This window comes from Nicotiana sylvestris, chromosome 1, assembly GCF_000393655.2.
Source record: "Nicotiana sylvestris chromosome 1, ASM39365v2, whole genome shotgun sequence".
NCBI classification, from domain to species: Eukaryota; Viridiplantae; Streptophyta; class Magnoliopsida; order Solanales; family Solanaceae; genus Nicotiana; species Nicotiana sylvestris.
Genome location: NC_091057.1, coordinates 132,424,061 through 132,451,498, shown reverse-complemented (window position 1 = coordinate 132,451,498; position 27,438 = coordinate 132,424,061). Strand labels below are relative to the sequence as shown.

General features: G+C 37.0%; 3 protein-coding genes across 4 annotated transcripts; 1 reads left to right on the top strand and 2 right to left on the bottom strand.

Moving 5' to 3' along the window:
• Positions 1-527: 527 nt before the first annotated feature.
• On the bottom strand, positions 528-6,208 carry LOC138874569 (spindle pole body protein pcp1-like). Its single transcript, XM_070153261.1, has 3 exons — positions 5,795-6,208; positions 4,595-5,320; positions 528-848 (listed from the first exon to the last, which is right to left on the bottom strand). The coding sequence occupies exons 1-3, from the start codon at positions 6,206-6,208 to the stop codon at positions 528-530; spliced, it is 1,461 nt and encodes a 486-aa protein (XP_070009362.1).
• A 7,653-nt stretch (positions 6,209-13,861) lies between these two features.
• On the top strand, positions 13,862-18,253 carry LOC104217560 (uncharacterized). Of its 2 annotated transcripts, none has more exons than XM_009767844.2 (4): positions 13,862-14,070; positions 15,040-15,628; positions 17,287-17,344; positions 17,974-18,253. In XM_009767844.2, the coding sequence occupies exons 2-3, from the start codon at positions 15,085-15,087 to the stop codon at positions 17,307-17,309; spliced, it is 567 nt and encodes a 188-aa protein (XP_009766146.1). In that variant the 5' UTR covers positions 13,862-14,070; positions 15,040-15,084; the 3' UTR covers positions 17,310-17,344; positions 17,974-18,253. The 2 variants fall into 2 exon arrangements, with proteins under 2 accessions (XP_009766146.1, XP_009766144.1); XM_009767842.2 differs by having other exon boundaries at positions 15,040-15,681.
• Positions 18,254-19,666: 1,413 nt separating this feature from the next.
• LOC104217559 (uncharacterized) lies at positions 19,667-23,092 on the bottom strand. The gene is made up of 3 exons (XM_009767840.2): positions 22,889-23,092; positions 22,662-22,810; positions 19,667-19,953 (listed from the first exon to the last, which is right to left on the bottom strand). The coding sequence occupies exons 1-3, from the start codon at positions 22,998-23,000 to the stop codon at positions 19,876-19,878; spliced, it is 339 nt and encodes a 112-aa protein (XP_009766142.1). The 5' UTR covers positions 23,001-23,092; the 3' UTR covers positions 19,667-19,875.
• Between the last annotated feature and the right edge of the window lie 4,346 nt (positions 23,093-27,438).

The window sequence follows — 27,438 nt, the reverse complement described above, 5'->3', positions numbered from 1 at the left end:
ATGAGGCATGAATCATGACAAGTGAACCATTCCAAAAAGTGCTTTTCTTTTCTATAGAAAAACATGTATAGTTAACATCATCATACCCAACAGGATTAAAAGCATAGTTTCCTGAGGGGTAACACGGGACCAAGTTCTGAGTTCCTTTAAGGTATCTCAAACTTTTTGTGGGCAGCCTTTAAGTAGGATTCCTACGGACTTACACTTTGAATTCATTCTGGAGTGGAGATACAGAAAGGGCAAAAAAATAATTATACGCTTACCTAACTCTAGAATAAAAGAGAGTGATTGACTTGTCACGCAGATGGGAGCCTTTAGTTTTCTAATTTGAGACAGAAGTTTGATTGAAGAGGGAGATTTGGAGGTTAATTTGATTTCCCCACACTTTGTGTTATGTTGCTTGTGAAGTGCCATGAGCTGCATCTCTACTCCTCCTCAGCTTCAGTGGTGGTAGGTGACGTACTAGGTTCTTTGTGAGACGTGGAGGATGATGTTGTGTTATCTTTTGCCAATCTCCTTTATCTTACTCATTTCATCATCCTCCCTATTTGATGCCTCAGATATTTCCCAAAGACCAGAGTTGGTTCATCATATTTATCATCACCGTTTTTTTCTTGGCAAGAGAAGGTGTCTTGTTGAGTACCCCATGAGTACCTCCTACCATTTTGTTTGCCCTTTGTTGGAGACTTTGAGGCCTTATTTTGTGGATTGTACCCCAGAAGGATTCCTTCGCTCATATTTTTTTTGCATTGAGCTTCCCAAGCTGATCCTGTTGTCGAGAACATGGCATTTTCCTTCATGTGATAGCTCCTAATGGGTTTTGATTCAGGAGGGACCTGATCCGACACCTGTTCTCCAAGTAAAAAGCAGTATTTACTACTTTTACCCAGAATTTCTTGGTAATTCCACAGTCGATGAGCACTGTCCATGCAGTATTTTCCAATTCCGTTCTTTCTTTCAGCAATACCATTATGCTGCGGAGTCCTTGAGTGTTGAGAAATTGTGTGTGATCCCTTCTTACCGCTCCTTTTTGTTTTTGCTTAAATCCTTTTGGCAAGAACCACTAACTCTCTAGAGTCTCCTCCTTTGTTTTGTGAACTCGTGTTCAGGTGACGCTTGAGTTTGGCAGATTACAGACCAGATTCTGTTGAGTTAATTTATTCGAAGGTGAGAAGCTTGCATATAACAATCCTTCATTCCAAGGTTCCAACTTCACTCATCTCATATCACCAGCTTGTGGAGATTCATAATCAATTCGGAGTGGATGTTCTTGTTTCCTTTGTCTACTGAGACCACTTGGCCAGTTATCAGATTGGTGACTATACTTTTCAAGCCATTCACATAGTACACATTCCCACTTGAGTGCCAAAAGAACCTTTCCACTTTTTCATTCACAAAGAATGTACCATTTACTTCCTTCTTAAGGATACATTTCCTTCCTACATGGCTTTCAGTGAAACGAGATTCATGATGTTTTCAACTGTGAGATTTTAAGCATCCACGGTCCATAGTCCATCGCAGTCTGCTTACTCTCACTGTTCCCTACTCATGCAAATCAAGGGTTAGATTTAGGAACTCAAACTAGTTTGGGTCCCTTATTATGATAGAAAGGATGAATGAGAGCTTTCCTAGTCCATGTAGGCAACATCCGCTTTTTGCGAGTGGTACCTGGTCTTTTGTTAGTAGTCACTTCATCAGTAAACACTTTGTTTTTCTGAGCAGACTGAACCTTGGACTGGCAATTTTCTTTAAAATGCATTGTTCCACAGTGGGTACATAGTTAGTTCTCAAGTACAGTGACATACTTGTTGTGCGGGTTGTAGGGAGTCTACTCTCTTTGGAACCTGATGCCTTGCTTGTTCCCACTGTTGTTGAGATACATAGCAGTGACAGCATTCGAGGACCAGGTCCACTTCTATAACGACCCGACCAGTCATTTTGAGCTTTTGCACTTTGCTCGCCAGTTCTCGGGCTAAGAACAGTTCTCAATTTGTAGCTTGAAATTTAAAAGGTTTGACCAAGTTTTGACTTGTTTGTATATGATCTCGGATTGGAATTTTTATGATTTGGTTAGCTCCGTTAGGTGATTGGGACTTAGGAGCGCGATCGGAATCCATTTTGGAGGTCCTGGAAGGTTTAGGCTTGAATTGGCAAAATTGAGATTTTTGTGTTTTCCGGTTGACATGTGAGATTTTGATATAGGGGTTGGAATGGAAATTTGAAAGGTGCAGTAGCTCCAATGTGTCATTTGTGACGCCTGTGCAAAATTTTAGATCATTCAAACGTGGTTTGGTTGGGTTTTTGATCAAAAGCGTGATTCGGAAGAATTTGGAAACTTAGGCTTGAATCCGATGTGTTTTGGTTGATCTGATGTTGTTGGAAGTGTTTTGAAGATTGGTATAAGTTCGAATAAGGTTATGGGATATGGTTGTGCTTTTTGTTGAGGTCCCGGAGACCTCGGGATGGTATCGGATGGTTATTGGGAACCCAGACTTGGAGTTTTGCAGCAGAAAATTTGCTACCTCTGTTGTTTCCGCACCTACGGATTTGGTGACCACAGGTGCTATGCCGCTGGTGCGTAATGGGAACTGCAAAAGCGGTGCTGGCCACAGAAGCAGAGACTTTGACCGCATCTACGAGGCCGCAGGTGCGATACCTGGGTCGCAAATGCGAAATCTGAAGGAGTAAGTGGAATCCGCAGAAGCGGAAGCGCAGGTGCGTTTATGGGATCGCAAGTGCGGAAGTGCTGGACAGAATATATAAAAATGCCCCTTCGCGATTTTCAATCATTTTTGTTCACCATTTTTGTGCGATTTTGGAGCTCCAAGCTATGATTTCAAGTGTTTTCATAGAGATTTGGAGCATCCGGAAGTTGATTCGTGAGGGCAAAGGCATCGCGGGCTAGAGTTTGGACCGGATCGAGGTAAGTAATGATTGTAAATACTGTCCTGAGGGTTTGAAACCCCGGATTACACATCGTTGTGTTACTTTGAGGTGACGAACACGCTAGATGACGAGCGTGGAGTTGTGCACCGTTGGGGATTGTGACTTGGTACGTCCCGTACGATTGTTAAGTCGCGTATTTGATTTGAAATCTTATGATATTCCATGTTCTAGAGATTTATATTATATTTTGGGTTGTATGCCATGTTTGGGGCCTTGTGCTGACCTGCTGAGACCCTTAGGGGCATTTTCACTAATTTTCCTCACTCTATTTGTTTTAAAAGCATATCCTCAGTCATATTTTACCTGTTTATTGTTTAAATCTGGCTTTATCACTTTATTTCTTAAAAATGTGAAAACTATTTGGGTTGAGTTCCTTGTTTTACTGATGGACCGAGTGATCGTGAGGTTGATGACAGAGATAGATCGAGGGTCTGATTGTGAGGTTGATGACTAAGATAGACTGAGAGTCTGATTGTGAGGTTAATGACTAAGAGAGGTCGAGGGCCTGGTTATGAGGATTATATATCTATGGATCGGGCTGCACGCCGTAGCAATATATTTATAGATATGTATATGGATCGGGCTGCACGCCGCAGCGATATATGGATCGGGTTGCATGCCGCAACGGTTACTATATGGTACCTATTGAGCGTGAGTACTGAGTGTGAGAGCTGATTGGTAAGAGTTGAGTCACGAGTGACTGAGAGGCTTGCCCGAGGGGCTATATATATATATATACATGTACATGAGTGATGCTTTGCCTGAGGAGCTAGTTTATGAACTTACTGTTTTCACTCCTCTTTAAAGTGAGTTTCCATTAAACATGTTGATTTAATTACTGCTTTCACTCATCTTTAGACCGATACTCTATTTAAAATGTTTAACAAATGTTTTAAATAATTTCATTTAAACTGAAGTTTTTAAGTTATGAAAAGGATTGTGAATTTTCTGTTATGCCGAGGGGCTGTATACGAACTATGTTTCGCCCGAGGGGCCGATTATGTCTTTCATCTCTTTTATTATAAATGGTATTGAACCCCTACTGAAACTGTCGTAAAGCATTTCTCAAATGATTATTACCCAAAAAAACTGGATTTTAAATGAGACGATTGACTAATATTCTGATTTGGAAGCCTGTTATGCTTATTGAGTTTATCATAAATGTGGATTCATCGTTTCCTACTGCTTAGTCTTTATTTACTCTTATTACTTACTAGGTTGGATTACTCACATTACTCCTTGCACCTTGTGTGCAGATTCAGGTATTTCTGAGCTTGGTGGCAGTTTCTTCGGAGTTAGCAAGGTAGTTGCCTGGCGATCACAGCTCTGCTTTCTCCCTCTTTGTTCTTCCTTATGTATAATTGTGACTTTTCCCGACCATGTTGGTCTTGATATAGTTAGACAGTTGTAGTAGATGCTCATGACTAGTGACACCCCGATGTCGGGCTTGTATGTTATTTCCGCACTGTTCATTCAGACTTATATTATGGAACATTTGTTTAATTAAGGCTTAAAAATGACTCTTAATGATTAAAGGGTTAAAATGGGTATTGTGTCGGCTGGCCTTATTTTCACGAGAGGCACCATCATGACCAGGCCTGAGTTTGGGTCGTGACAACTTCAGAGATTTCTCAAGATCATTTCTTACTTTCTCCAATTCAGCTTGAAGTTGTTGATTCCTCTCGAGTTCACTACAGAGACTGGTTTTCACAATAATTAACTCCTTTTTAAGCATGATGTGTGTCTCGCTCGTTACTTCCTTTCCTTTCCCAAGACTTACATTCTTATGTTCTCTATTGAGTCCCTCAATTGTTTCCTCTAGATCAGTGCATATTACTAACAGGTCATCCATTTCTTCTTCAGTAGATGCAATTTTTTCTTCTAATGTGTGTTTTTCATTGTTAAGTCCTTCTATTGTTTCTTTTAGATCAACAACTACTACCATCAGATCGTCTCTATCATTTTCTACACTAGTTATTCTTTCATTCAAGGCTTCCTTTTCCTTTTCAAGATTAGCTATTGTCTCATTTAAGTCCACTACACAGACCACTATATCATCTCTAGATTGCTCTGTCTGTCCTAGTTCTATGGTCAGGATCTCCTTATCATTTATAAGGCTATAATAGGCATCAATTAGGACATTAGATAAAGACCTTAGCTTCTTAGAAGAATAGGATTTCAGATTTCTCTGAACATCCTTGAAGTTTACCGCATCTTCTTCATCTTCTTCATCATCATCATCATCTGACTGAGCCATCAACGCGAACAGTGAATCGTACTTCGTTGCTTCAGTTTCCACTGCCAGCATGGAACTTTTTTTTGCATCTGATTCCCTTTCGGATTCACTCGAGGAGTCTCCCCAAGAAGCAAGAGCCTACTTAACAATATTGTCTACAACACTTCTTCGATTGAATCTTTTATCTGGAACCAGGTTCCTTTTTCCTGCTTTGTCAGGATTTTGCTTGTATTGCTCCTGTTTTGAGAGTGGGTAGTCTTTGATAAAATGCCCTGACTTTCCACATCTGTGACAGAGATCGTTGTTCCTTGTTTTACTTGAACTGCCCCACTTTGGTATACCACCATTTCTTCGAACCATCTTTTGAAATCTCTTAGTAAGATAGGCAATGTCACTATCTTCATCACTTGAATCACTGCTTTCAGCCTTAAGCACCAGGTTCTTTTCCTTCTTGGGCTCTCTTCTTTCACTGTCTTTCTTTCTTTTCATCTCGTATGTCTTCAGATTACCAATCAACTCATACATGGTCATAGTCTGTAGATCTTTAGCTTCAGTGATGGCATTTACCTTACTTTCCTAAGACCCAGGTAGAACATTGAGGATTTTCCTTACAAGCTTGTTTCGGGGAATGACATCTCCAAGTGAGTGAAGCTCATTTATGATGGAGGTGAATTTGGTATGCATATCTTGTATGGACTCATCATCCTTCATCCTGAAGAGCTCATATTCAGTGGTGAGCATGTCGATCTTGGATTGTTTGACCTGAGTAGTTCCTTCGTGTAAGGTTTGTAAAGCTTCCCATATTTCTTTGGCAGTATCACAAGTTGATACTCTGTTGTACTCATCAGGTCCTATGCCACACATCAAGATTTTCTTGGCATGATAGTTCTTTTCTATAGCTTTTCTGTCAATGTCGTTGTACTCTTTTCTCCCTTTGGGCACCATTGGTCCTGTTTCTTCAAGCTTCTTCATGGGAACATGTGGACCATCACAAATGATGTCCCATAGCTCTGAATCTTCTGCCATCATAAAATCATGCATACGTGTCTTCCACCAGCCATAGTATTGACCATTGAATCTGGGAGGTCTATAGGTTGATTGTCCTTCTTCAAAGTTTGGTGGAACAGCGATTGAGGATCTTTCCTAGGTGTTAGCCTGATAGGAGAAACCTGCTCTGATACCAATTGTTAGTTTATATGAGTCTACCAAACTATAGAGTACCTGGTCTTCTATGAGATGATGCTTAGAATGCAGTAAAGACTGAAAGTAAAGAAAGCAAGAGATTTTCTATGTGGAAAAACCCCACACAAGGGGATCAAAAAATCACGACCTACTCTTGTAGGCTTTTAACTCTACTAACTTGCAATCTCCCTATTACAAGCCACTTTGCAAAAACCCTATTGCAAAGACTTCAAACTAACTTGTGATGCAATCACCACAAGCCACTCGATAATTATCCTAGTTACAAAGGCTTTAAACTTATGACTATCCCTAGTCATAACATAAACTCAGAAGTTTATGAATTTTGGTTTGTTCCTAAGACACCGCTTTTATGAAAGCAAACTAGGAATTACAATGACGAATAAATAACAAGATTACAACTCAACTTTAGATGTACATAAACTCATTAAGAAAATGTTCCTTAATGGAGTTATCTTCTTATTCTTGACACACCAGTGACTTCAATGCCGGATGAATACTTTTGTTTCTTGAGAGAATATCACTGAATGCACAATGAATGGTGTGTCTTGCACCAGGTTGTTTTATCACAAAAGATAGCACAATGGATAGTGATGTCAACTCTTGGTGTACGCTTCTTCCCAATGAGAAGTGACTGTTGTACTGTCTGCACAGCCACTTCTGGGCAGTTGCGTTCCAGCTGGATAGTGGACTCTGTACTTCTGTCAGGACACACCAATGGACTAGGTCCTAGTTGTGTTCCTCTTCTGGGACAGTTGCTAGATGGTCACTTTCTTCTGCTACGTTCTAGCTGTGCATTTGACTTGTACTTCTGTCAGAGAACCCTAAGGGAGCAGGTCCCTGTTGTGTTTCTCTTTATGTTGATTACGTACAGTCACTGACTTGTGCTTGCATCGGAGAACCCTAAGGAACCAGATCACCAGGTCCTTGTTGTGTTCCTCCATGTGGTTGTTCATCCATTTGCTGATTTTTCAGACTTCGACCAGGTCACATGAAATGTATACCCTGTGGGCCAGGTTCTCTATCTTGTTCTTCAAGACAAGTTTTTTAGATCATCAAAACATAAAAAGCATAAGGCTAAGACATTGAAAACCCATTAAATTGTAAAACCAATTCTTAATGTGGCACATGTAATAAATGACTAATGAGTCATTTTTAAATTAAAAGGGGGTTGCCACGTGGGGGTGGGGTGTTTAATCTTATCCCTTAATTATTAATTAACTAGGTAATGACCTGTTACCCGATAATTAATCAATTACCTGCATAATTAAGAATTATTTCAAATTACTTGGTATATTATTCACTTTTAATACACTTTATATATACCTTACTATCATGTTCGTGTGGTATCATATAAAAAATACATACACTATTATTTCATTAAAATATTCTTGTAAAGATACATATATTTTCTCAATTTCTAATTTTCTTACTCTCATATAAAGAGTAAAAAAATTTGTCACTTAATTTTTAAAATGGTAAAAGATAACCTTATTTTCTTGTGAGAAACTCTTTACAATAAAGAAAATCTCATAAACTTCCTCATATTATATATGTGTATAATTTAAAGCATATTCGAAAGTAGTAATATTGATAACTATATAAAATCATATTTTTTTCAAACTTTTTACAAAAATATTCCACACAAAATATCATATCAAATGTATATTACGGTATCAAAGTTGTTAAACTTACGGGGTGTTACATCCTTCCCTTATTTAGAACATTCGTCCTCGAATGTAAACTCTTAGAGATTTACAAAATTTTCACTAGGCTCTCCTCTGTAACTTAAACTAAACCCAAAATGATTCTTGAAGTCGCGACTATTCACAACCTTTTGTACTTGAGTATCTCGTATCTTCTTCAGATTTACCTTACTTACTTTACAATCTCGCATCGTATATTTTGTTTCTTTCATAACTTTCCTTTCATATAGGCAGAAATTACCATCTACGCCTTAAAGCTCTATTGTGATAGTACTTTTGGTGCATACAACATTCGGTGGAAGCTTTATACTTCTCACGACTTAGCTCTATGGCACGATCTGGAAACAAAAGAAGGGTAACATTTCCTAAATGCCCTATAGCCTCTCAATTATAAATGTGGCGCACAACACACCCATAAGTGAGACTCTACTAGGCACGGCTTTATAGATTCCCTATGACACGACCCGCTCTGATACCACCTTGTCACGCCCCGAACCTAGGGAGGCGTGGCTGGCATCCGGTGCCGTGCTGGCCCGAGCCACTTTGTAACTCATGATCATTTGACCAAAATTAGAACATACATAGGCCAAGTTAGTTGGACTTATTCCTTTTGTAACTATCGTGGGCCAACATGGCCACAACTCGTAATCCATAACTATAAGTGGGCAACACTGTATCAATAAACTATCGTTCTTAAAACATGAATACATATGGGTCGGTAAGGCCTTTGACATACTGTACAAAATGAACCTTTGTTTACAAAGCCTCTAAGAGTATTTGACATAAAATAGGACAGGGTATTGGCCTATCTATAAGTCTATAGAAAACTTCTGACATAGTGACACATAGACTCGGCTACACTCCGGATGAGGTGGAGTCTTACCGATTCTTCATTGAAGCCAATCTCGTCTACTATGAGGGCTCGTCAAACTGATTACCTATACCTGTAGGTATGAATGCAACATCCCCAACAAAAGGATGTCAGTACGAATAATGTACTGAGTATGTAAGGCAGAACTGAAACATAACAGTAAGTCAACATTAATTAAAAACATAGAGTAAAGGGCTCAACCTGTAAGTATGGATAGCTCTGTAAATTATGAAGTATTTATAATGTCATGCATATGCATATAAATGTCATGTAATGCATAGGTTTGTATGTACATAACATCATCAAGCCTCTGAGGGCGTCCCATCATATCATTTCAGCCATTGTGGGCAACATCATCATCATATACCAGCTGATCAGGTGGTAGTGCGTATATAACTTCGTAACCTTTTTTCCATATCCCATATACATATATTTACATATATACGCGTATATAACGCCATCTGGTGCCACTGTGGGCAAAATCATCAATGTATACTAGTTGATCAGGTGGTGGTATGTATATAATACCGTAACATTTTCCCATATTCTATATATATATATATATATATATACGCGTATATAATGTCATCTGAGTCATGGGTAAATGCACATGCAAATGAGTGCAATGCATGAGAAGTACATTAATAAAACTTCTCGGAATGTCAAAATGTCAATATACCTCTAATTAATATCATTTTACAGGAATAAATAACATAGACATCCTTAACTGCTAAGAGTAGAAACACTTATGAAATAACATTACGTTTACGTATCGTTGCCTAGATCATGCCAAAAGAAGGAAGGATTAGCCTTAACATACCTTTGTCGCCAAATTTCTACTTGTATCCATGGACAATCTCCTTAAAAATGGAGGAAATGTTTTAATTACTCCATTCGGGGATGTATAATGAGCGTGCTATTTGTAAAAGTAATTCCACTTGCTCCTTTTGAAGTTCAAAAATCTTTCTTCCTTCTTGATAACTACTGCCAAAAGCAGTTCTTGAAATGACATCACTTGTCAAAGTTTGTAGATATGGACGCACATCTATCTTTGTTCCTTCTGTCGAGAAAAATTTCTCCCATTTTGCTCAACATTTCACGCAGTCAATTGGAATGCAGGTAGCATATGCTTCAATTTGTCAAGGTGAACAGCAGGATTAATAGGTCTTCTATGTTTCGTCCATTTATCTGCTTCATAATTAATAAATGGAGTGCCAGGTGGCTTTTAAAAAATGTAATTTTTCGTTAGCACCTCTCTTATAAGTTTAGGGTCTACGATAACAATTGTTGGTCTTGGCCCATACCACGCCAAACAATTCTTACCATATGGGGTGATGGTTTTGTGGAAGAAGGGCATGACTCTAGGCCAAATTCATGGGAGAAATCAATAGGCTTAGACAAAGTTTCTTTACATATACATCTCCAAACAAGAATCTATAAGAGTTTTCTTTGAAACCTTGTTGTCTAAGGCATTTCTCTAATTCTTTTGGTTTGAACCAAACTCAATTAAAGATTTTTCATGCCTGTTTTAATACAAAGATAACTAGAAATGATGAGACTGCAATTTTTAAACTGTAATATGGTATCTCCATTGTAGGCTTTTTCCACTGTTCTTATGCAAGAGTAAGAAGGAGATAGTTCATAACATTAATTAAGGGTATTAAATTGTAAAACCAATTCTTAGTGTGACACATGTAATAAATGACTAATGAGTCACTTTTGAATTAAAAGGGGGCTTCCACGTGGGGGTGAGGTATTTAATCTTATCCCTTAATTATTAATTAACTAGGTAATAACTCGTTACCCGATAATTAACTAATTACCCGCATAATTAAGAATTATTTCAAATTACTTGATATATTATTCACTTTTAGTACACTTTATATATACATTACTATCATGTTCATGTGGTATCATATAAAAAAAATACATACATTATTATTTCATTAAAATATTCATGTAAAGATACATATATTTTCTCAACTTCTAATTTTCCTACTCTCATATAAAGAGTAAAAAAATTTGTACGCTTAATTTATAAAATGGTAAAAGATAACCTTATTTTCTTGTGAGAAACTCTTTACAATAAAGAAAATCTCATAAACTTCCTCATATTATATATGTGTATAATTTAAAACATATTCGAAAGTAGTAATAGTGATAACTATATAAAATCATATTTTTTTCAAACTTTTTACAAAAATATTCCACTCAAAATATCATATCAAATGTATATTGCAGTATCAAGGTTGTTAAACTTACGGGGTGTTACACTTACTAATTCGAGCGGGGTCGAATATGTCTCGCTAATTCGAGCATGGTCGAATTTAGGCTTTGTTAATTCGAGCGATGTCGAATTCAGGCTTTGTTAATTCGAGCGAGGTCGAATTTAGACTTGTTAATTCGAGCGAGGTCAAATTTTGACTTGTTAATTCGAGCAAGGTCGACTTTAGATTGATTCGAACGAGGTCTAATGTAGAATGATTCGAGCAAAGTCGAATGTAAGTTAATTCGAGCGAGGTTGAATATAGAATGATTCGAACGAGGTCAAATGTAAGTTAATTCGAGCGAGGTCGAATGTAGAATGAATCGAGCGAGGTCTAATGTAAGTTAATTCGAGCGAGGTCGAGTGTAGAATGATTCGAATGAGGTCGAATGTAGAATGATTCGAGCGAGGTCGAATGTAGAATGATTTGAACGAGGTCGAATGTATAATGATTCGAGTGAGGTCGAATATAAGTTAATTCGAGTGAGGTCGAATTTAGATTGATTCGGACGAGGTCGAATGTAGAATGATTCGAGCGAGGTCGAATGTAAGTTAATTCGAGCGAGATCGAATGTACCTTTCCTTTGCATTGGCATGATGTGTAATTTTGGTGGAGTTGTGTAAGAATGTCATAGACCGCTTCATTTATTCATTGGAGAGTATTACATATTTTTGTTCGGTTCGTACATACATTCTAGGAGTCCTAGTTTATCTAGTTCATCGATTGTCCTGGAGAGGTTGTTGGTAGGCCAGGCGATGAATGTCTCGCTCAAACTTCGGGTGTCTCAATATATGTAAAAAATTGAATTTTGGCTAGTTGTGTCATCGCATTGTGACTTTGGTGAGTGTGTGGGTGAGTTTCATGCACTTGTGTTCTGTCTGCATGTTGGAGAGATTCGTATATTTTCCGGCCTGATGACTCGGTCCCACTCTATACCGGCTTTTCCTTTATGGCGTTGAGTACCAACTTGTCGGAGGGTTTCGCTTGACCGTTGCTTGCGGGATGATAGGACGCGGAGTGTTTTCTTGGTGTGCTATTTTGATGGCGTTTGTTCCCTGTTCGTGTGTCGGTGGGGGAGCCCCTATTCCTGTCTTACCCTGACAAGAAATAGAAGGTTAAAGCCAAACAAAATTGCATGTTACCTCGACTGATTAGTTGACGGTGGAAGGGAGCGACCATGTTCCCTTCTTTGGCTATGCTTCGTAGTTGCTATCATTGGTTGGGCTAGTATCCACCGAACTTGGATGGCATCTTATGGGTCCTTGGCTTTGTGTTTTTGCTGTCTCTACTACTTGGGTCTGGAAAGTCTCTTCGATCTGATTGGCAACGAACTGAGAGTGCTAGCTTTAGATCTGATCTCAGCCTCGTTCTTAGCTTCAGCGTCAGTTGAATCTGAGCACCTTGTGGGTTGATGATTTACTTCACTCGTTGTGATCTTCCAATTCAAGTCCCTATCTGATCCAGTCCCGAGTGCGTGAAGGCATGGAAACATAGTCTGCACCATGAGCACACAGGCAAGAGGATGAAGTTACAGCGATCGGGAAGTAGAACTAGAACCGAGTTTAGATCTAGAGGAAACTAAAACTTTGGCTAGAAAATCCCCACAGACGATGTCAAATTGTTTGACTAAAACGTATTAGGCCTTTTTTTAAACCAATTAAATAAGAAGATTTGGGGCAAATCCTAGCCAGAGATAATTTACTCTAAATTTGAGATAGAAAATAGGAATAAACAAGTATAACTGAACATAAAATTTGATTACAGTGGTGATTGAGTTTCATGGGAGAAAAAGATTAGTGTTCTAATAATATCAAATGAAGATAAAGAATACATAAATGAAAAGATTCACCATCCTTGAACAAGACCGACCTCCGTATGTTTGATAAAGTTGAATTACAGATGAATATCGAGATTTTAAACTCTTCTCCTTTTCCGGCGAGGAGCCAGAAATCAGGGAATATCTTCTCCTTCATAGAGATCATGTTTTTCCCTCTATATGTTCCTCTCAGCCCCCTTTCTGTTACTCTCTCCCATGATATTTATACAAAACACTTTCTTTACCCAGCAGTCCTTAGCCGGAGTACCTATATTCTTGGAATATCTCGTAGAATATTCCTCTAAAATGTCTAAGTGTTGAACTAGCTGTTCAGGCCGAATTGAGTGTTCGACCTCGATCGTAGCTAAATCACTCGCCGATATATTGCTTCCTATACGTGACTTCGGCTTAGTTGCTTCTTGGTCGTTCTTCCTTAAGTAGAATTTCTTTGATCAGATTTTGACTCATACATTGTTGTTGTTGTTTTAGCATATCAAGAGAGACTATTTCTTTTTTCCTGTTATATCACAATATTGATTACTTATTTTAATTTTTTTTAAATCTATTAAATATATGTATCAATTAATATGAATGACATGGTAAATTATGTACTTATTTATTATTTTTTAAGAGCGTACAAAATTTATAATGGACAAATAAAAGTGAGCCTACGGAGTTTATCTCTTTTCGTTTCAAAATGTGATATAAAAATTGGAAAATTGTACGCAAATTTTAAAATTCGACTAAAAGACAAATATAAGACCGGCACACGGACCCCACAAACCGCACGTAGATAATGCGCAATTGCTTTTGAACATTATCTTCAAGTGTTTGTGTTGGGAATGTTCCAAACTTCCAATCATCCTTTGACCATTACAACATCTCCTAAGGACACGTTTGTCTCCTTAAACGACCTCGTTTTCTTCTTCACCTCCTTGCCTCCTCCTCCACGCCCTGCCGCAGTTCAGAGAAGCCATTGATGAAATCCATTTCTAAGGCCAAATCCTCCCCATGTTGTCGCCTTCAATGTATGTATAAAATCCTCTTTTATTTATTTCATAATTAATACTACTATTTAAAGCATCATTTTTTTTTCAAGAGTGCATCTTTTTTTGCGTTTATAATGTTTAGGCTTTGATCTGCTAATCATATAATTCTATACGGTTTTTCTCATACTTTTTTCCTCTTAATGTTTTCCCCCTTTGCGGATTCCTTTTCTATTTCTGTTTGGGGTTTTTAGTGTACTGCAAAATTTATTTTTTGGGGGAGAATGGATAATTTTTTTGGATTATTCGGATTAGAAAAATTTCAAAATGGGAATTGATGTCCAATTTTCATTCCTTTTTGTTTGATAACAAAGAAATGAGTGTATTTAAACTCTAGCTTGTGTAAATGCTTTAAATATAAATTTTATATTCATATTCCAGCTGCAAAGGGACCACTGTTGATTTTCATCCTCTTTGGGGTTTTGCTAAAGCTCCTTTCTCTTGTCATTTTCCATGTCTGTTTTCTGTGTTGCTGAAACGAATCTTCCATGTGATTGAGCCTTGTATATGTATGTACTTTTTCCTGTGTGTGACTGTGTGTATAATTATTTGTATATTGTATTCTTAAAGAAGCACAAGATTGAGTTGGCATTTCAAATCCATTTGAAGTTTTTGGAACATGAGAAAAAGTCGGTATCTTTTTCAGGTTATTGGATAATGTTGTTTATTGGCCTAAAATTTGGATAGCTTTTTTGGCTCAAGTAAATATTTTTAAAATGGCAAAAAGGGAAGTGTTCATTTGAATGTTTTGGTGTTTTGTGTACATGTCTTTTATTTTATTAAAAACCCAGATTAGTGTTTCCTTTTCTTTAGTTGGATGGTTGCATGTATTTTTTTTTTTTTTTTTTTTTTGTGATGTCCATATTTCCAAGATTTGGAAGCAAGAACAAATTCAGTACAATGGCTTAGCTTTCCAGTGAGTTTGTGCCTAACTTATGCTTTTGCTTTCAGCTAAAGGACTAGGAGATAGGTAGACAAAGAAATCTTCGGTTAGCTATGGATCATATACAGTCAAGGGAAAGTGATTTAGAGATAGATCTAGAGAGTGGGGGAACAACTAGTGAGGAAGATGGCAGCAATAACCGTTATCTGACTGAGGAAGCTTCTAATAAAGAGTTGTATAAAGCGGTGAGTGGGTTTTGTGGAGTTCAATCGTCACATGGATTTGCCAGGAAGCAAGACGGTTCAAATACTTATAAGAAGGTGTTAAGTGCTGATGAGCTTTCCATTAGGTGTACAGAAATTTGGTCGAACAAAGTCTCAGAGGAGATGGAAAATACGAGGGACAATAAAATGGATATTGAGAGGACAAGGAAGCCAAAGCCTCCTAAACCACCTAGACCCCCAAAGGGTCCATCACTAAATGCTGCTGACATTAAGTTCGTCAAGGAAATATCTGAGATTGCTATATGGAAGCGTAGAAGGACTGAAAGAATTAAGGCATTGAAGAAAATTAAAAAGGAGAGCGCATCACCTTCGAAGATGAATATATTAGCAACTGTGATCACTGTTCTGTTCTTCTTGATTATTATATTTCAAGGTACTCTCGTATCCTGGGGCATGCGAAATTTTGATGCATCGGCATTATTGAGAGTATGAACTTCTTCATAAATTTTGTTATCTTGGATATCTTTTGAATGTTCTTCTTTCAATATCCTAGGGCGTCTAAACCAAGTATATGTCTTTTTATTGCTGACCTAGTGTTTATTTGAGTGAGATAATGACTTGCATATAAAGTTGTTAGGTATTTTTACTTTTGAAGGTACTACATTTTGTTGTACGTTCAAATTTCTCTTGCTTTTGCCTCCATTAGATATATCTGAAGATTAGTTTTTCTTTTGCTGTTAAACTGCCTGAAAGAAAATGAAGATCACAGCTCTTTACTGCAATACTTTAGCATACAATTCTTATAGGAACATTGAACTTAAAGACACTGGGTGGTTCAAGGCATGGTCCATTTAATTTGGAATAATCCAATTAAGTTTTGATGACTAAACTGTCGCAGAAGGATGGGGAAAAGAAATGACATGTTAGGATGGAGGATTTGCATATTACTTGAAGAAATAATCAGGTGGTTTATCTTGTATGAAGGTTAACATATTTTAGAGTCAGTGCTATGGCTGTACGAGCTTATTGGTTGTCAATTCTTATTATTTCTTCTGTGTTTAACTCTTCTTGTTCCATGTTACTTATGAGAACTGTCTATATGAAATGATAGTGCGCACCCAGAAAAAAGCATGATAACTTGCTGAAGAAATTGAATAAATAAGCAAGAAAGAGAGAGATCAAGGTTCTTGCTTGCAGCAGTTGCCTATATACAAAACTATATTGTTATTCAAAATGCTCTGGAAATTTCATTAGCTAAATGCACCAAAGTCCAATTTATGTCTGTCGTTAATTATTATGAGCCAAATCCTCGTGCTTTGCAAGTTAAAGATTTCCTTTTCCTCTGGTTGAATCATACAATATCAGAAGCTTACTGAAACTTGTTTTCTTCATTTTCCTTATAATTATTGCATGAAAATCTTAAGCTGGTCGACGTTGGCACGCTTCTAGTGTTTCAACTGAAGCTGCATACATTTGATGGAATTAAGTAGGTTGTTTCTGGTTATCCAGTTAGGCATTAACAAGGTGACTGAATTGTGCTTAATGAAGCATGGCGTAGCACTCAGTCAAATTTTTGAAATGCCATTTTATAATGTCTGTTCAAAGATTTTCCTAATACGTAGCTGAACTTTCTTAGGTATGTGAATGTCACAGTTTGTAGTAATTATAGCTTTCTGGAAATACTATTTGACTGTATATGCACAAATGAGTGTGAAGTAAAATTATTGCCTCATTTGGAGCTAAAACATTGATCATTATATGTTAAAAAACTGAGTAAACTTCATCTGGTTTAGGAAAACTACTATTTGCTCTTTGGTGGAAATACAGCTGTGTTTTATATAACAACGGAAGAAAATACCATAACACGGAAGAACAAAATCCTAAGCACATAAGCTAATTTCTATAAATATAGGGAGAAAACTCAGTGTATTAGAGGAGTTACGATGAACTTAGCTTAGCATTGATAGGGGGAGAATCAAAATACTCTTGCACTCATGGCTTCAAATCATACAATCTTGTCTTTATGTTATTGTTCCACTTTTTGATTGTTCTCAATGAAGTAAATCATGATAATGTTTTCTTAATTTACAGGTGTTCTGGGCTCTCTTGTGTGACAGCACTTAGTATGCCGCCTTTCAAGTTCAGAGTGGTAGGTTTTGCATCCATTTTCTTTTTGACTTATATCTGTTTCACTGGTTTATGATTTGGTATCAGAATATGTTCTCGCTTACCAAGTCACCATTCACCTTAGATACTCCCATCCGCTCAACAATCAGTCAGGTCAGCTTTAGAGAGGAGCAAGTGGGGACTTCCATCTCGTAACTTTTCAAAATCAAATTTTAACTCTTCCCCTTCTATTTTTTGTACAAAAGTGTTGATCGCTGTCACAAATGTCTGAAAAGAAATATGGTTTATTAAGCACTCAAACAACTACCAGATCATGACATGATCTATCTTGCTGGATGAGAATTGCTCGCCTCCTGATAGATATTGGTAATTTACCATGCAAAACCAACTGCTTCACTGCAAGTCAAGAGGGCTACTGCAGTTACTTATCACTTTCGACAAGAAGCCCACTATATCATTTTACTGTATATTTTCTGCATTGTTCGGTTTCACTGAAAAATGTCTATTCAAATGTCTTGCCTGTATATTTAGTCTGAATCGACAAGGCTAGATGAGTCAAGAGAAAAACATTGTGATGTGCATTATGGAAGCAGGATTCAGTTTTCTGGATATTCCATCATTAGTAACTGTTTACTTGTTGCAACAATGCAGATCAGGGGTTGTGGATGTGGAATCTCAGCGGAACTGCCTCAAACAATTAAAATTATTTCAAAATGGGTAAATTGTGGCTGCTCTTGTACAGAAATGTAACAACGATTTTGGATTTTGGTAAAGAGCTCCTGATATTTGTAGGTGTGCTAGAAAAAGGGATTTCAACTACATGCCCCTTGATCCAGGCATGATTTTGATGTTGTACATTTGAACGTTAAGAATGTAGAAGGGGCCATTGCAGAGCTTGACTTGCGGAATAGAATTACTAATCTTGACTTGAGATATCCACGCATGAATGTTTTGGTTATTAACTCTTACGGGAAGTATACTCCTTGTCTATGAGATACAATTGACGTTTAGTGGTCAAGCATCACACTTTTAACATTATATAACAGGACTTCCAAAAGAAGAGATTGTGGCGTCTGTTACCAAATAAGTTAAATAATTTCCGGAAAATTTTTCAACCAAACTCCATTGGAAGAAGTTTTCAGTTTTTGCAATTCTTACGAAAAACAAAAGCTATATATGACCATCAACATCTACTCCCTCTGTCCGCAATCCACAGTAATTGTCGATCTTCCAATTTATATGTCATTGTAATCACTTTTTTTTTTTAGGCAAAATACATAATTTACCCATTAATCTTGCAGCGAAATCCCCGTTATATATCTCTCATTTACGGAAATTTTTTTACACATTCAACCTTTCAAAAGTGTGTCTAAGACGCACTACTTTGTCCAAGTAGCACTCGCGTGTTTACAATCAAAAAATGCGCGTGAATCCTGAAGAAAATCTCATATTTTGTCTCCCCTCCCCCTCCCCCTGGTCTTCTTCCTCAGACCACCCTCCCCCTCATCTTTTTCCCCACATAGAATTATTGAAAGAACATTTGAAATTGAGAGACTTTTGTTGGTTTATTATCCAAATATTGTGGAACCATTTATTTGTGATAGATTTAAAAGCTTTAATGGTAGTATTGAAGGTTTGGTGAAAAAAAATCTAGAATTCACCATTGTTGGGGTATTGAAAAAGCTTGAAAATTCAATTGGGTCTTGTTAATTATTGGGTTGTTGAACTCAATTTGTTGATCAATTTTTTTCGGCTTGTTTAGAGATAGTGTGGTTGAATTTTAGTGTTGTCAAAAACTTTCTCACAAACAACCATTTTTTCGGCTTGTTGTTTAGAAAATGTGGTTGAACACTTGAATTTTTGTGTTGTTGAAAACTTTCTCACAAACAACCATGGTGGCAGCAACAATGATGCTTAAGATAGAAAATGGGAAGATGAAGATGTTTAATTGTAATTTCTAATGTTTCTTTACCCTTTTTAAAGTCAATGACCCGTGTTATGCCCCTATTAGGGCGTGACTTTTACGTTATCTGAAAAATTGATCAAGTATAAAAGTGGTATGTATAGACACACTTTTGAAAGGTTCAGTGCGTAAAAGAAATTCCGTTAACTTGTTGCACGATCGATGGGTAAACTATGTATTTTGCCCTTTTTTAAATATGACTACTTCTATTCTAAAGGTACCCCCTCACATATCGACCTTACATATAAAACATGAATGTCTGATACTGATTACTTGTAAAAGAACAGTGCTAAAGAATAAAATGTTCCAGTTTTCTTGAATTATGTGAAAAGCAAACATGATGATAGGGGACGAATGCAATAGTTAATTAACAAGTCTTGATAGAAGTAAAATAAAGAGGGCATTTGTTATTAGTGTATGTTTATAATGCAAATCCCAAATTCTCACTTCACTGATCAAAAACAGTCCCTAACATGGGCCCCCTGATGCAGTTGGCTGCCTTGTGACCAATTTCCATCCAAGAAGTTCAAAACATGAACATAAGAGCAGAATGTTTTTCTTCACTAAAAGGACCAAAACCAAATGATTTATTAGGCTTTCACAGGCTCAGCTCTGGGCCTCCAAAGTCCCAGCCTATATTTGTGGGTGTACTTCAATATCAGCTTCCTCTGCAACATCACAAGCAATATGTCAAGAAGGGCTCGTGGATGCGAAAACACAGCAGAAGGGATTGATGGCTGTCGTTTAAAACACAGTGCCATGATTAATCAATGCAGCATACCAATATGGCATGCTACTTATTGTATAAAAGCTACCGCTATGGTATGCTTATCTCCAAATCTTAGAAAGTGCCTACAGGAACTAGTTCTAAGCATTAGTTCGCTCAGTTTCTCAGGGTTATCAAATTGGCAAGAACTTAGGAACTGTTAACTGTCGAACCTCATAAGAAAAGATTACTCTACTAAGACTAGAAAGCCTTAAGTTTGGCCACCACTAAATAGCAGACTTGATATGATCGGCAAAATTGATATCATTCGCTCCACCTTCATATTCATGCATGACAATTACAACCAAAAGTTAATCTTCACTAATTCTTCCAGTGGTTGGGCAGTCCAAACGTGAACACATGCAATCCCTTCTCCTTTTTGATAACCATGCTTTTTACAATTTTCTTGATAAAAGTGTTTTGGAATATCCAAAGATGAATAAAAAACAGACAAACCCATACTTCTCTTTCCCCACCCTATTTTACAGTGCAACTCCACCTAATTTCACGCAGCTTCTAATATTTGGCATCCCATTTCAGCTGTCCTTGCCAGAACCCTGAATCCAAGACTACCCTACAAACCTCTAAAGTACAGAAAGCAAGCAAACTGCGCATAATGTAACAGAGCAAAATTTCTTACAACTTCGCAGTTTGGAGGGTAAACTTCCAGACATACCGAACTAACACAAGTAACAAACTAATCAATCATCTCAATAGGATAACTTGCACAAGACATCAATTTCAGACATATTACATCATTTTATAATACATGTTCAAACACACCACTATCGCAAATTATGCTCTTCGACAGTAACGGTCAATCCTCAGCTATGATGGACAGTCAACTACATAAAAAAAAGTTGTTTTACAGATACAGCTACGAGACATTATTCAAATGGAGAGCTCAACTAACCACTAAATCAGATGGACGTCATTAAAGCATATATAAAAAATTATGTTGAATAGCATTTGAATGCAAAAATTTAAGAACCAAATTTGGATCTCTTACTGCTTAAATGCATATCAGAGAACTAAATTGGCTCCTAACGGTGGTCATACTTATAAACTTGTCAAGAACAACTTTGTCGGAAAGATGTCTAGTCTCAAAAGTTACATCTTGATCACGATCTTTCAACCAACTGATCTAATTAACCTTTTTTAATGAAATAAGATTCTTCATTGCAGGCATCCAGATGCAAAGTTACAAGAAGGAATTGAATAAGCTCCATTACAACAAAAGACTTAATCTGCTTAGGGAGATAACCGCAAAAAACAAAAGTAACTGATCTAATTAACCTACATCTTCCAAAGACTCTCAACCCTATATTGTTGATGCAAAATACTGCAGGATATCCATTTCAGCGGACTTGCAAAAACATGTAGGGCTATTGACACTGTTGAAGTAAAACTTCAAAGCCAAGACATATTATGACACTTCTACATAATCTCATAGCAAAGATGGTATCGAATTGGATATCATATCAAAGCAAATGGACATAGACAGGTGGATATGGAGAGGGCAGAAGGATAACATCACAGATTGTTGAAAAGGGAGTGCAAGGAATTTACTCCTCAATATGGATCCCTAGAGTGCCAACTAAAGCTTCCTTTTTTACCTGGACAAGAGCACGTGAAGCCATCTTAACAGCGGAAAACTTTACGGGAGGAGGACAATCCAAGTTTGTTGGTGCGTCACGTGAAAGCAGGAGGGAACCATAACAATCACTTATTACTTCACTGTCCTATTTCATACAGATTATGGTATATTGTGTGGAGCATATCGGGAGGTGGTATCGATGATTCCAGTAACTGAGAAAGGTGCTTCTAGGTTAGTCTGTAATTCAGCAGGAAGAGATGGAGGCACATGAGAAGTAGCTCTTCTAGCGTTCAAGTGGACAATAGGAAAGACAGAAATATGCGAGCGTTGGAAAGGCTAGAAAACTTGCTCCTATTGGTCGGTGGAGCATTTTGTTTTTTTATATATATCTGGAGCACCTTTGATATTCCGATTAGTATTGACGACTGTATAGGATCATGCCTTCTAGTAAGATTCTCCGCGTTTTATATACATTTTCATTTATGGGATTTTCCCTTCTCGATAATAAAATTAATAACTTCATTTAAAAAAAAAAAAAAAAGGAATATCATCTCAACCACAAGCTTAACTATTAGAATAACTTTAACAATCATACAACTTGAAATATCAAATACCTAAAACGAACTGAAAAACAAAATACTCCACTATTAACTCTCTCATAGCCTTAATCCATGATTCTTTCCACTACTATTTATTGCATCTAGTGCGATTTTTCCAGGACAGTGCAACTAGACAACTAACAACAATTAATGAACTACAGAAAATTAAAATCTTTTGCAAGAATGCATTCTATCAGCCTGACAGAGGAATCAACTATACAGATCAAAGCCCTTTAGTTCTGAAGAATTACTTTAAAGCTGGAAAACAATTTCCTTTTTTAGTGCAATGAAACATAATATCCGAGCTACCCAATAACACAATCTTCCATCTCACATTTGTAAAAACAATAACATATTTACTAAAAAGCATTGGACAAATGAAACAAATTAAAAGGAAAGGGGATAAATACTGACATGTTTACAAGGGATGCCAAGTTTCTTGAGCTTAAGGGTGCGAGTAAGAAGAAGCTTCGAGAAATCTCCAATCTCAGACTCTAGCTTCTCAACGTGGGTCTCTACTCCCTTTCCCACTCCATTCAAGAACTCTGGTATCCCTACCTTTACTGCACCCACGATAGTTTGTGTTAAATTTTCACAAAGATTACAGCTATATTAAATTCTCAAGGATGAAACTGAAATACCTATGTAAGGATTGGATTTGGACGAAAAGCTAGCGAACCCAGTTGGCACCGACGAGTTTGAAGGTGCTGAGATTAATCTTCTGTTGAAAAATAGAATTTGCCTCCACGCCATTTTTGTGACTTCCTGTGGATTAAGCTTTTATTTGTAAGTGCATTCAGATGCAGCAAACTTTTTCCTCACCCGGCTGGTGTTTGAGGTTTATGTTCAAAACCCTCACACCAGTGTGCAAAGATAGTAGAACCTGAAACGGCACCGTCTTAACCTATTTTTTTCCATGAAAATTATCAAATGTATAAGAGGGAGAAAATAACAAAAATAGTCTCTTATGTTTGGGGGTAATTTTAAAGTAGTCCTTTAGGTGTAATTTGAGCAGTTTTGATCCTTAAGTTATCAAAATTGAGCACTTTTGGTTATCCTTCAATACTTAACAAATTTTGGATAGTTTATTCAAGGGGAATTGTGGGGGAAAATTTTTTAACCAAAAGCAGCAGAAAATTCTTTTCAAATCTCATATTGCCATAAAAAATGGCACCAAATACTAAAATAGATCAAAAATAGCAGAAATTGCACCTCAAAAAACTGCACAAACATCAGAAATGGACAAGGGTAACAGAATGCAGAAATTGCACCTCATAATGTGATTCCCTGCTAAATCTTTTTTTTCAAGTTCATGCTAATTTAACAGTCAAAGTTTTGTTAAATATATGACATGAATAAGAAAATGTTCACTTTTTACAAACTTAAAGAACCAAAACGAAAAATGTTAATCCGCTTCTGATTAAAAGAGAGTAAAAGAACCAAAGGCAAGCTGATGAGATTTTTACCTAGCTATACTATAATAGAAATCTATTTACCTCCTTTATTTAGGTTCCTTATTAGTTACTTTGTATATTTATATTTACAAGTTATATACAAAACCATAAAAAAGAAGAAAATTCAAGATCCCTTAAATTTAGCCTATCAGTTACATGATACCCACCCCATTTCCAATAACCGCTATTTAAGATTTTGTTCCTTTTCCAAAGGATTTCGAAAATATTTTCTCTCTTGATAATCACCCAAAGCTCTCTTAATTTTTATACCCATTGTTGTCCCCCCAAAACTATTGATTCTTTTCTTTTTCCAAAGCTTTTCATTTCCTCTTTCTTACTACTCACCCAAAATCTCTCTTTCTTATTGATACACTGCATACGAAATTTGGAATATTACTTTAGAATCAAGTTGTGGGTAAATTTTAAATCTTGTTTACTTTCTTTCTAAAAAAATTAATGCATGTGTCACACCTCCTTTTTCTGAAGACTAAGGAGTTTTTCCAATTTAAGTGACATTAATCGAAATGAGATTATTTATTTAATTTAGAGTCGCTACTAGAGATAATTATTATGGTGTCCCAAGTCACCGATTTATTTTAAAATCCCAAATCGAGGAAATTGACTCTATTTATGGTCCGCGAACATAGAAGACCTGGTAAGGAATTCTGTTAACCTGGGAGAAGGTGTGAGGCACTCCCGAGTTCCGTGGTTTTAGCATGGTCACTTAACAATTAATCCTTGGCTAAATTATCTGACTTAATACATGTTTAAAACCTATTGTGCCTTTTATCTTTTACCGCTTTTAATTAAATATTTAACTGCTTTTTAGCATTGATGGAGTTATTTCTTGAACAAGTTACGATGTCGTACACTTGTCATTTTGGTACACATTGCAAACCACGCCACGTGAAACGCACACGCGATTTACAACATGTTTATTGTTATTTGAAGTTATGGTCGGGACGCGTGAAACATGCACTCAAATTGGGGATCATGTATCATACTATGCCACAGGAACCGTACCCATAGTCACAATGTTTTATTATTAATCGCGCCTAAAGCAAGCTACGGTGTTTCAAAATTGTTTAGTCCTAAACTAATTTGAGATTTTGTTGTGGGGGCTACGAATTACGGAAATCACTTGTGAATAAGTGTACAAGTATTAATTGATTCTAATTCTTTGGACCTTTGCTGCATTGGAGTTCATTTGAAAGTCAGATTCACAATGCAAAAAACGACCTAACTTAATGAAAGAAACTGAGCTCCACACAAATCCCTTCTAGGCAAGCGGGGCTTAAATATTTCTGAAGACAGAAGCCCAATAACTCTGTTAACACCTCTCTTTAATTTATTTTTTTGCACTTCAGCATCAAATACAAAATCAGCAACAGTCACATAAAGTTCTAAATATCAACATACGAATAAACGATTATATGGCTAGTTCGCTAACTCAAACTCAATTTCGCAGAAAACAGTACACTATCAGCCATCGACGGAGGTTACTTCTTTCAATTGTTCTTAACATGAAACAAAGAACCTATATAATTGCTCGAGTAATTCACATCACGAATACAAGCTATACATATTGCAAATGATTAGGTCTACATTATCATGTCATTATAAGATAAAAATCCAGAAATTCAGCAACTTATACAGTACCACAGGGACTAAACTGAGTGGTTCAAACGACTTGAATGAAATTTAAATCTGTGAGACATATCCTCTAACAACAAACAGCCACATGAGTTCAAACGAATTGCAATCAAATCTCATAAATTCCTAAATATCAAATAGAGTTTCAATTCCTTCAATTCTAATAAATAACTTGAACAATTAATGTAAGCATATTCAGCATTAAGTATTGAACAAAAAAGGGAAGACAAATAGAATTTGAGGCTTAGGCGAGCCAGATCTAAATCTGCATGAACTTGTAGTGATTTAGCTAAGAAAGAACAGAAAAGGAAAATTTGCAGAATTTAAGTAAAAAGATTAAATAAGATTTTTCATTCTTCAATGGATCTTTACAAGGATGCTGCTGGGATAAATAAGGTAAGAGTCCTACAGCTGTGACCACCTGGATAACCAATGAGAAATGAATAGAGGTGGTAATATGCTAACGGATACAAAGGGATAAGAATGGACACATGTCTTTTAAAGATGAAAGCTACACTATTAGGATAAAACTCTAAACAAATAAAACTTAAGGGACTTAAGTGCTAATATACTAGAATATTTTGCAATTAGCATCTTTTCCAATCAGTAACCAAGTTTTCCAATTTCATTTTCTGAACTATCCCGTTCCACAACATCCCACCTTCCTTCAAGAACCTTGATCTTCAAGGTTGAAATTCAGGGAATTGGGAAGTGATAAATGAATAATCCTCCCAAGTTGCATCCTCTGGAGCCAGATTGGCCCATTGCACCAAGATTTGTGTAACAACTTGATTGTTCCTCTTCACCATTCTCCAGTTAAGTATAGCCACTGGTTCTGCCATTAACTGGCCTTCAGGTGTGCTCAAAGGTTGTTCCTTTATGGAAAAATCTTTTGGACCCAATTTCTTCTTCAGTTGAAAAACATGAAAAACTGGGTGGATTCGAGACTCGACAGGTAATTGGAGCTCATACGCCACAGAACTAATCTTTTTGATAATCGGATAGGGACAAAAAAACTTGGAGGACAACTTTAGGTTCTTTCTCACAGCCACTGAAGATTGGCGATAAGGCTGTAATTTGATGAAGACTAAATCGCTTACTTCAAAGGTGCGCTCACTTCTTTTGCTATCAGCGTATTGCTTCATTCGTTCCTGAGCCTTAATTAGATTTTCCTTCAGTTGTTTGCTTATTATCTGCCTTTCTTTCAACAATTGATCCACGGATTCAACCTTGGATTGTGCAATCAGCTCGAAGGTTGGCTGGGGTGGATCATACCTGTATAGAGCCTTGAAAGGAGTCATATTGATTGCGGACTCTATTACTCGTGTTGTACCAAAATTCTGCAAGAGATAACCATTTGCCCCATTCCTTAGGCCTTTGCCCAGTCATGCATCGGAGGTAAGACTCCAAACATCGATTCAACCTTTCTGTCTGACCGTCGGTTTGGGGATGATATGCCGAGCTCAATTTCAACTGAACCTGTAGGTTTTTGAAAAGTTCTTGCCAAAATAGGCTCACAAAAATTGGGTCTCTATCAGAAACAATTGAGGACGAAACTCCATGTAATTTGCAAACATGGTCAAGGAATAATTGAGCAACTTGAGTAGCATTATACGGATGAGCTAATGCAATGAAATGCACATATTTTATAAACCTATCAATCACCACTAGAATGACTTCCTTTCCTTGTGATTTATGTAATCCCTCAATGAAATCCATGGAAATATGTTCCCAAGCTCTTTCCGGAATAGGTAAAGAGTGTAGCAATCTAGGGTAGGCTACACTCTCATCTTTGTTCCTTTGGCAGACTTCACATTCCTGTACCATCATTTTCACATCTTTAATCATCTTTGGCCAGTAAAAAAGTGCCTTAGGTCTTTGATATGTGGCATGAATTCCATAGTGCCCTCCCCATGAGGTTGAATGCATATCATGAATCAATTTTGCCCTGAGGCCTAACTGTTTTCCCACCCATAATTTCTTTGGAACCTTAGCCGTCATAACTGTAGTGACACATCTTGTACTGCCTTGGAGTCTAAGCTGAGCTTTGTGATTAGTTCTTGAGCCTCTTGATCACCTTCATA

What these genes read in the sequence shown, in the direction of transcription:
- LOC138874569 (XM_070153261.1), bottom strand. Translation starts at nt 6,208, where the DNA reads ATGGCAGAAGATTCAGAGCTATGGGACATCATTTGTGATGGTCCACAT. An exon ending in TCATTCCCCGAAACAAGCTT is followed by an intron (nt 5,321 to 5,794) that starts GTAAGGAAAATC and finishes ATTGTTAAGTAG; the next exon opens with GCTCTTGCTTCTTGGGGAGA. An exon ending in TTCAAGCTGAATTGGAGAAA is followed by an intron (nt 849 to 4,594) that starts GTAAGAAATGAT and finishes CTTGGAGAACAG; the next exon opens with GTGTCGGATCAGGTCCCTCC.
- LOC104217559 (XM_009767840.2), bottom strand. Translation starts at nt 23,000, where the DNA reads ATGGCGTGGAGGCAAATTCTATTTTTCAACAGAAGATTAATCTCAGCA. An exon ending in CAAATCCAATCCTTACATAG is followed by an intron (nt 22,811 to 22,888) that starts GTATTTCAGTTT and finishes TCGTGGGTGCAG; the next exon opens with TAAAGGTAGGGATACCAGAG. An exon ending in TTGGCATCCCTTGTAAACAT is followed by an intron (nt 19,954 to 22,661) that starts GTCAGTATTTAT and finishes GTGATGTTGCAG; the next exon opens with AGGAAGCTGATATTGAAGTA.
- LOC104217560 (XM_009767842.2), top strand. Translation starts at nt 15,085, where the DNA reads ATGGATCATATACAGTCAAGGGAAAGTGATTTAGAGATAGATCTAGAG. An exon ending in ATGCATCGGCATTATTGAGA is followed by an intron (nt 15,682 to 17,286) that starts GTATGAACTTCT and finishes CTTAATTTACAG; the next exon opens with GTGTTCTGGGCTCTCTTGTG.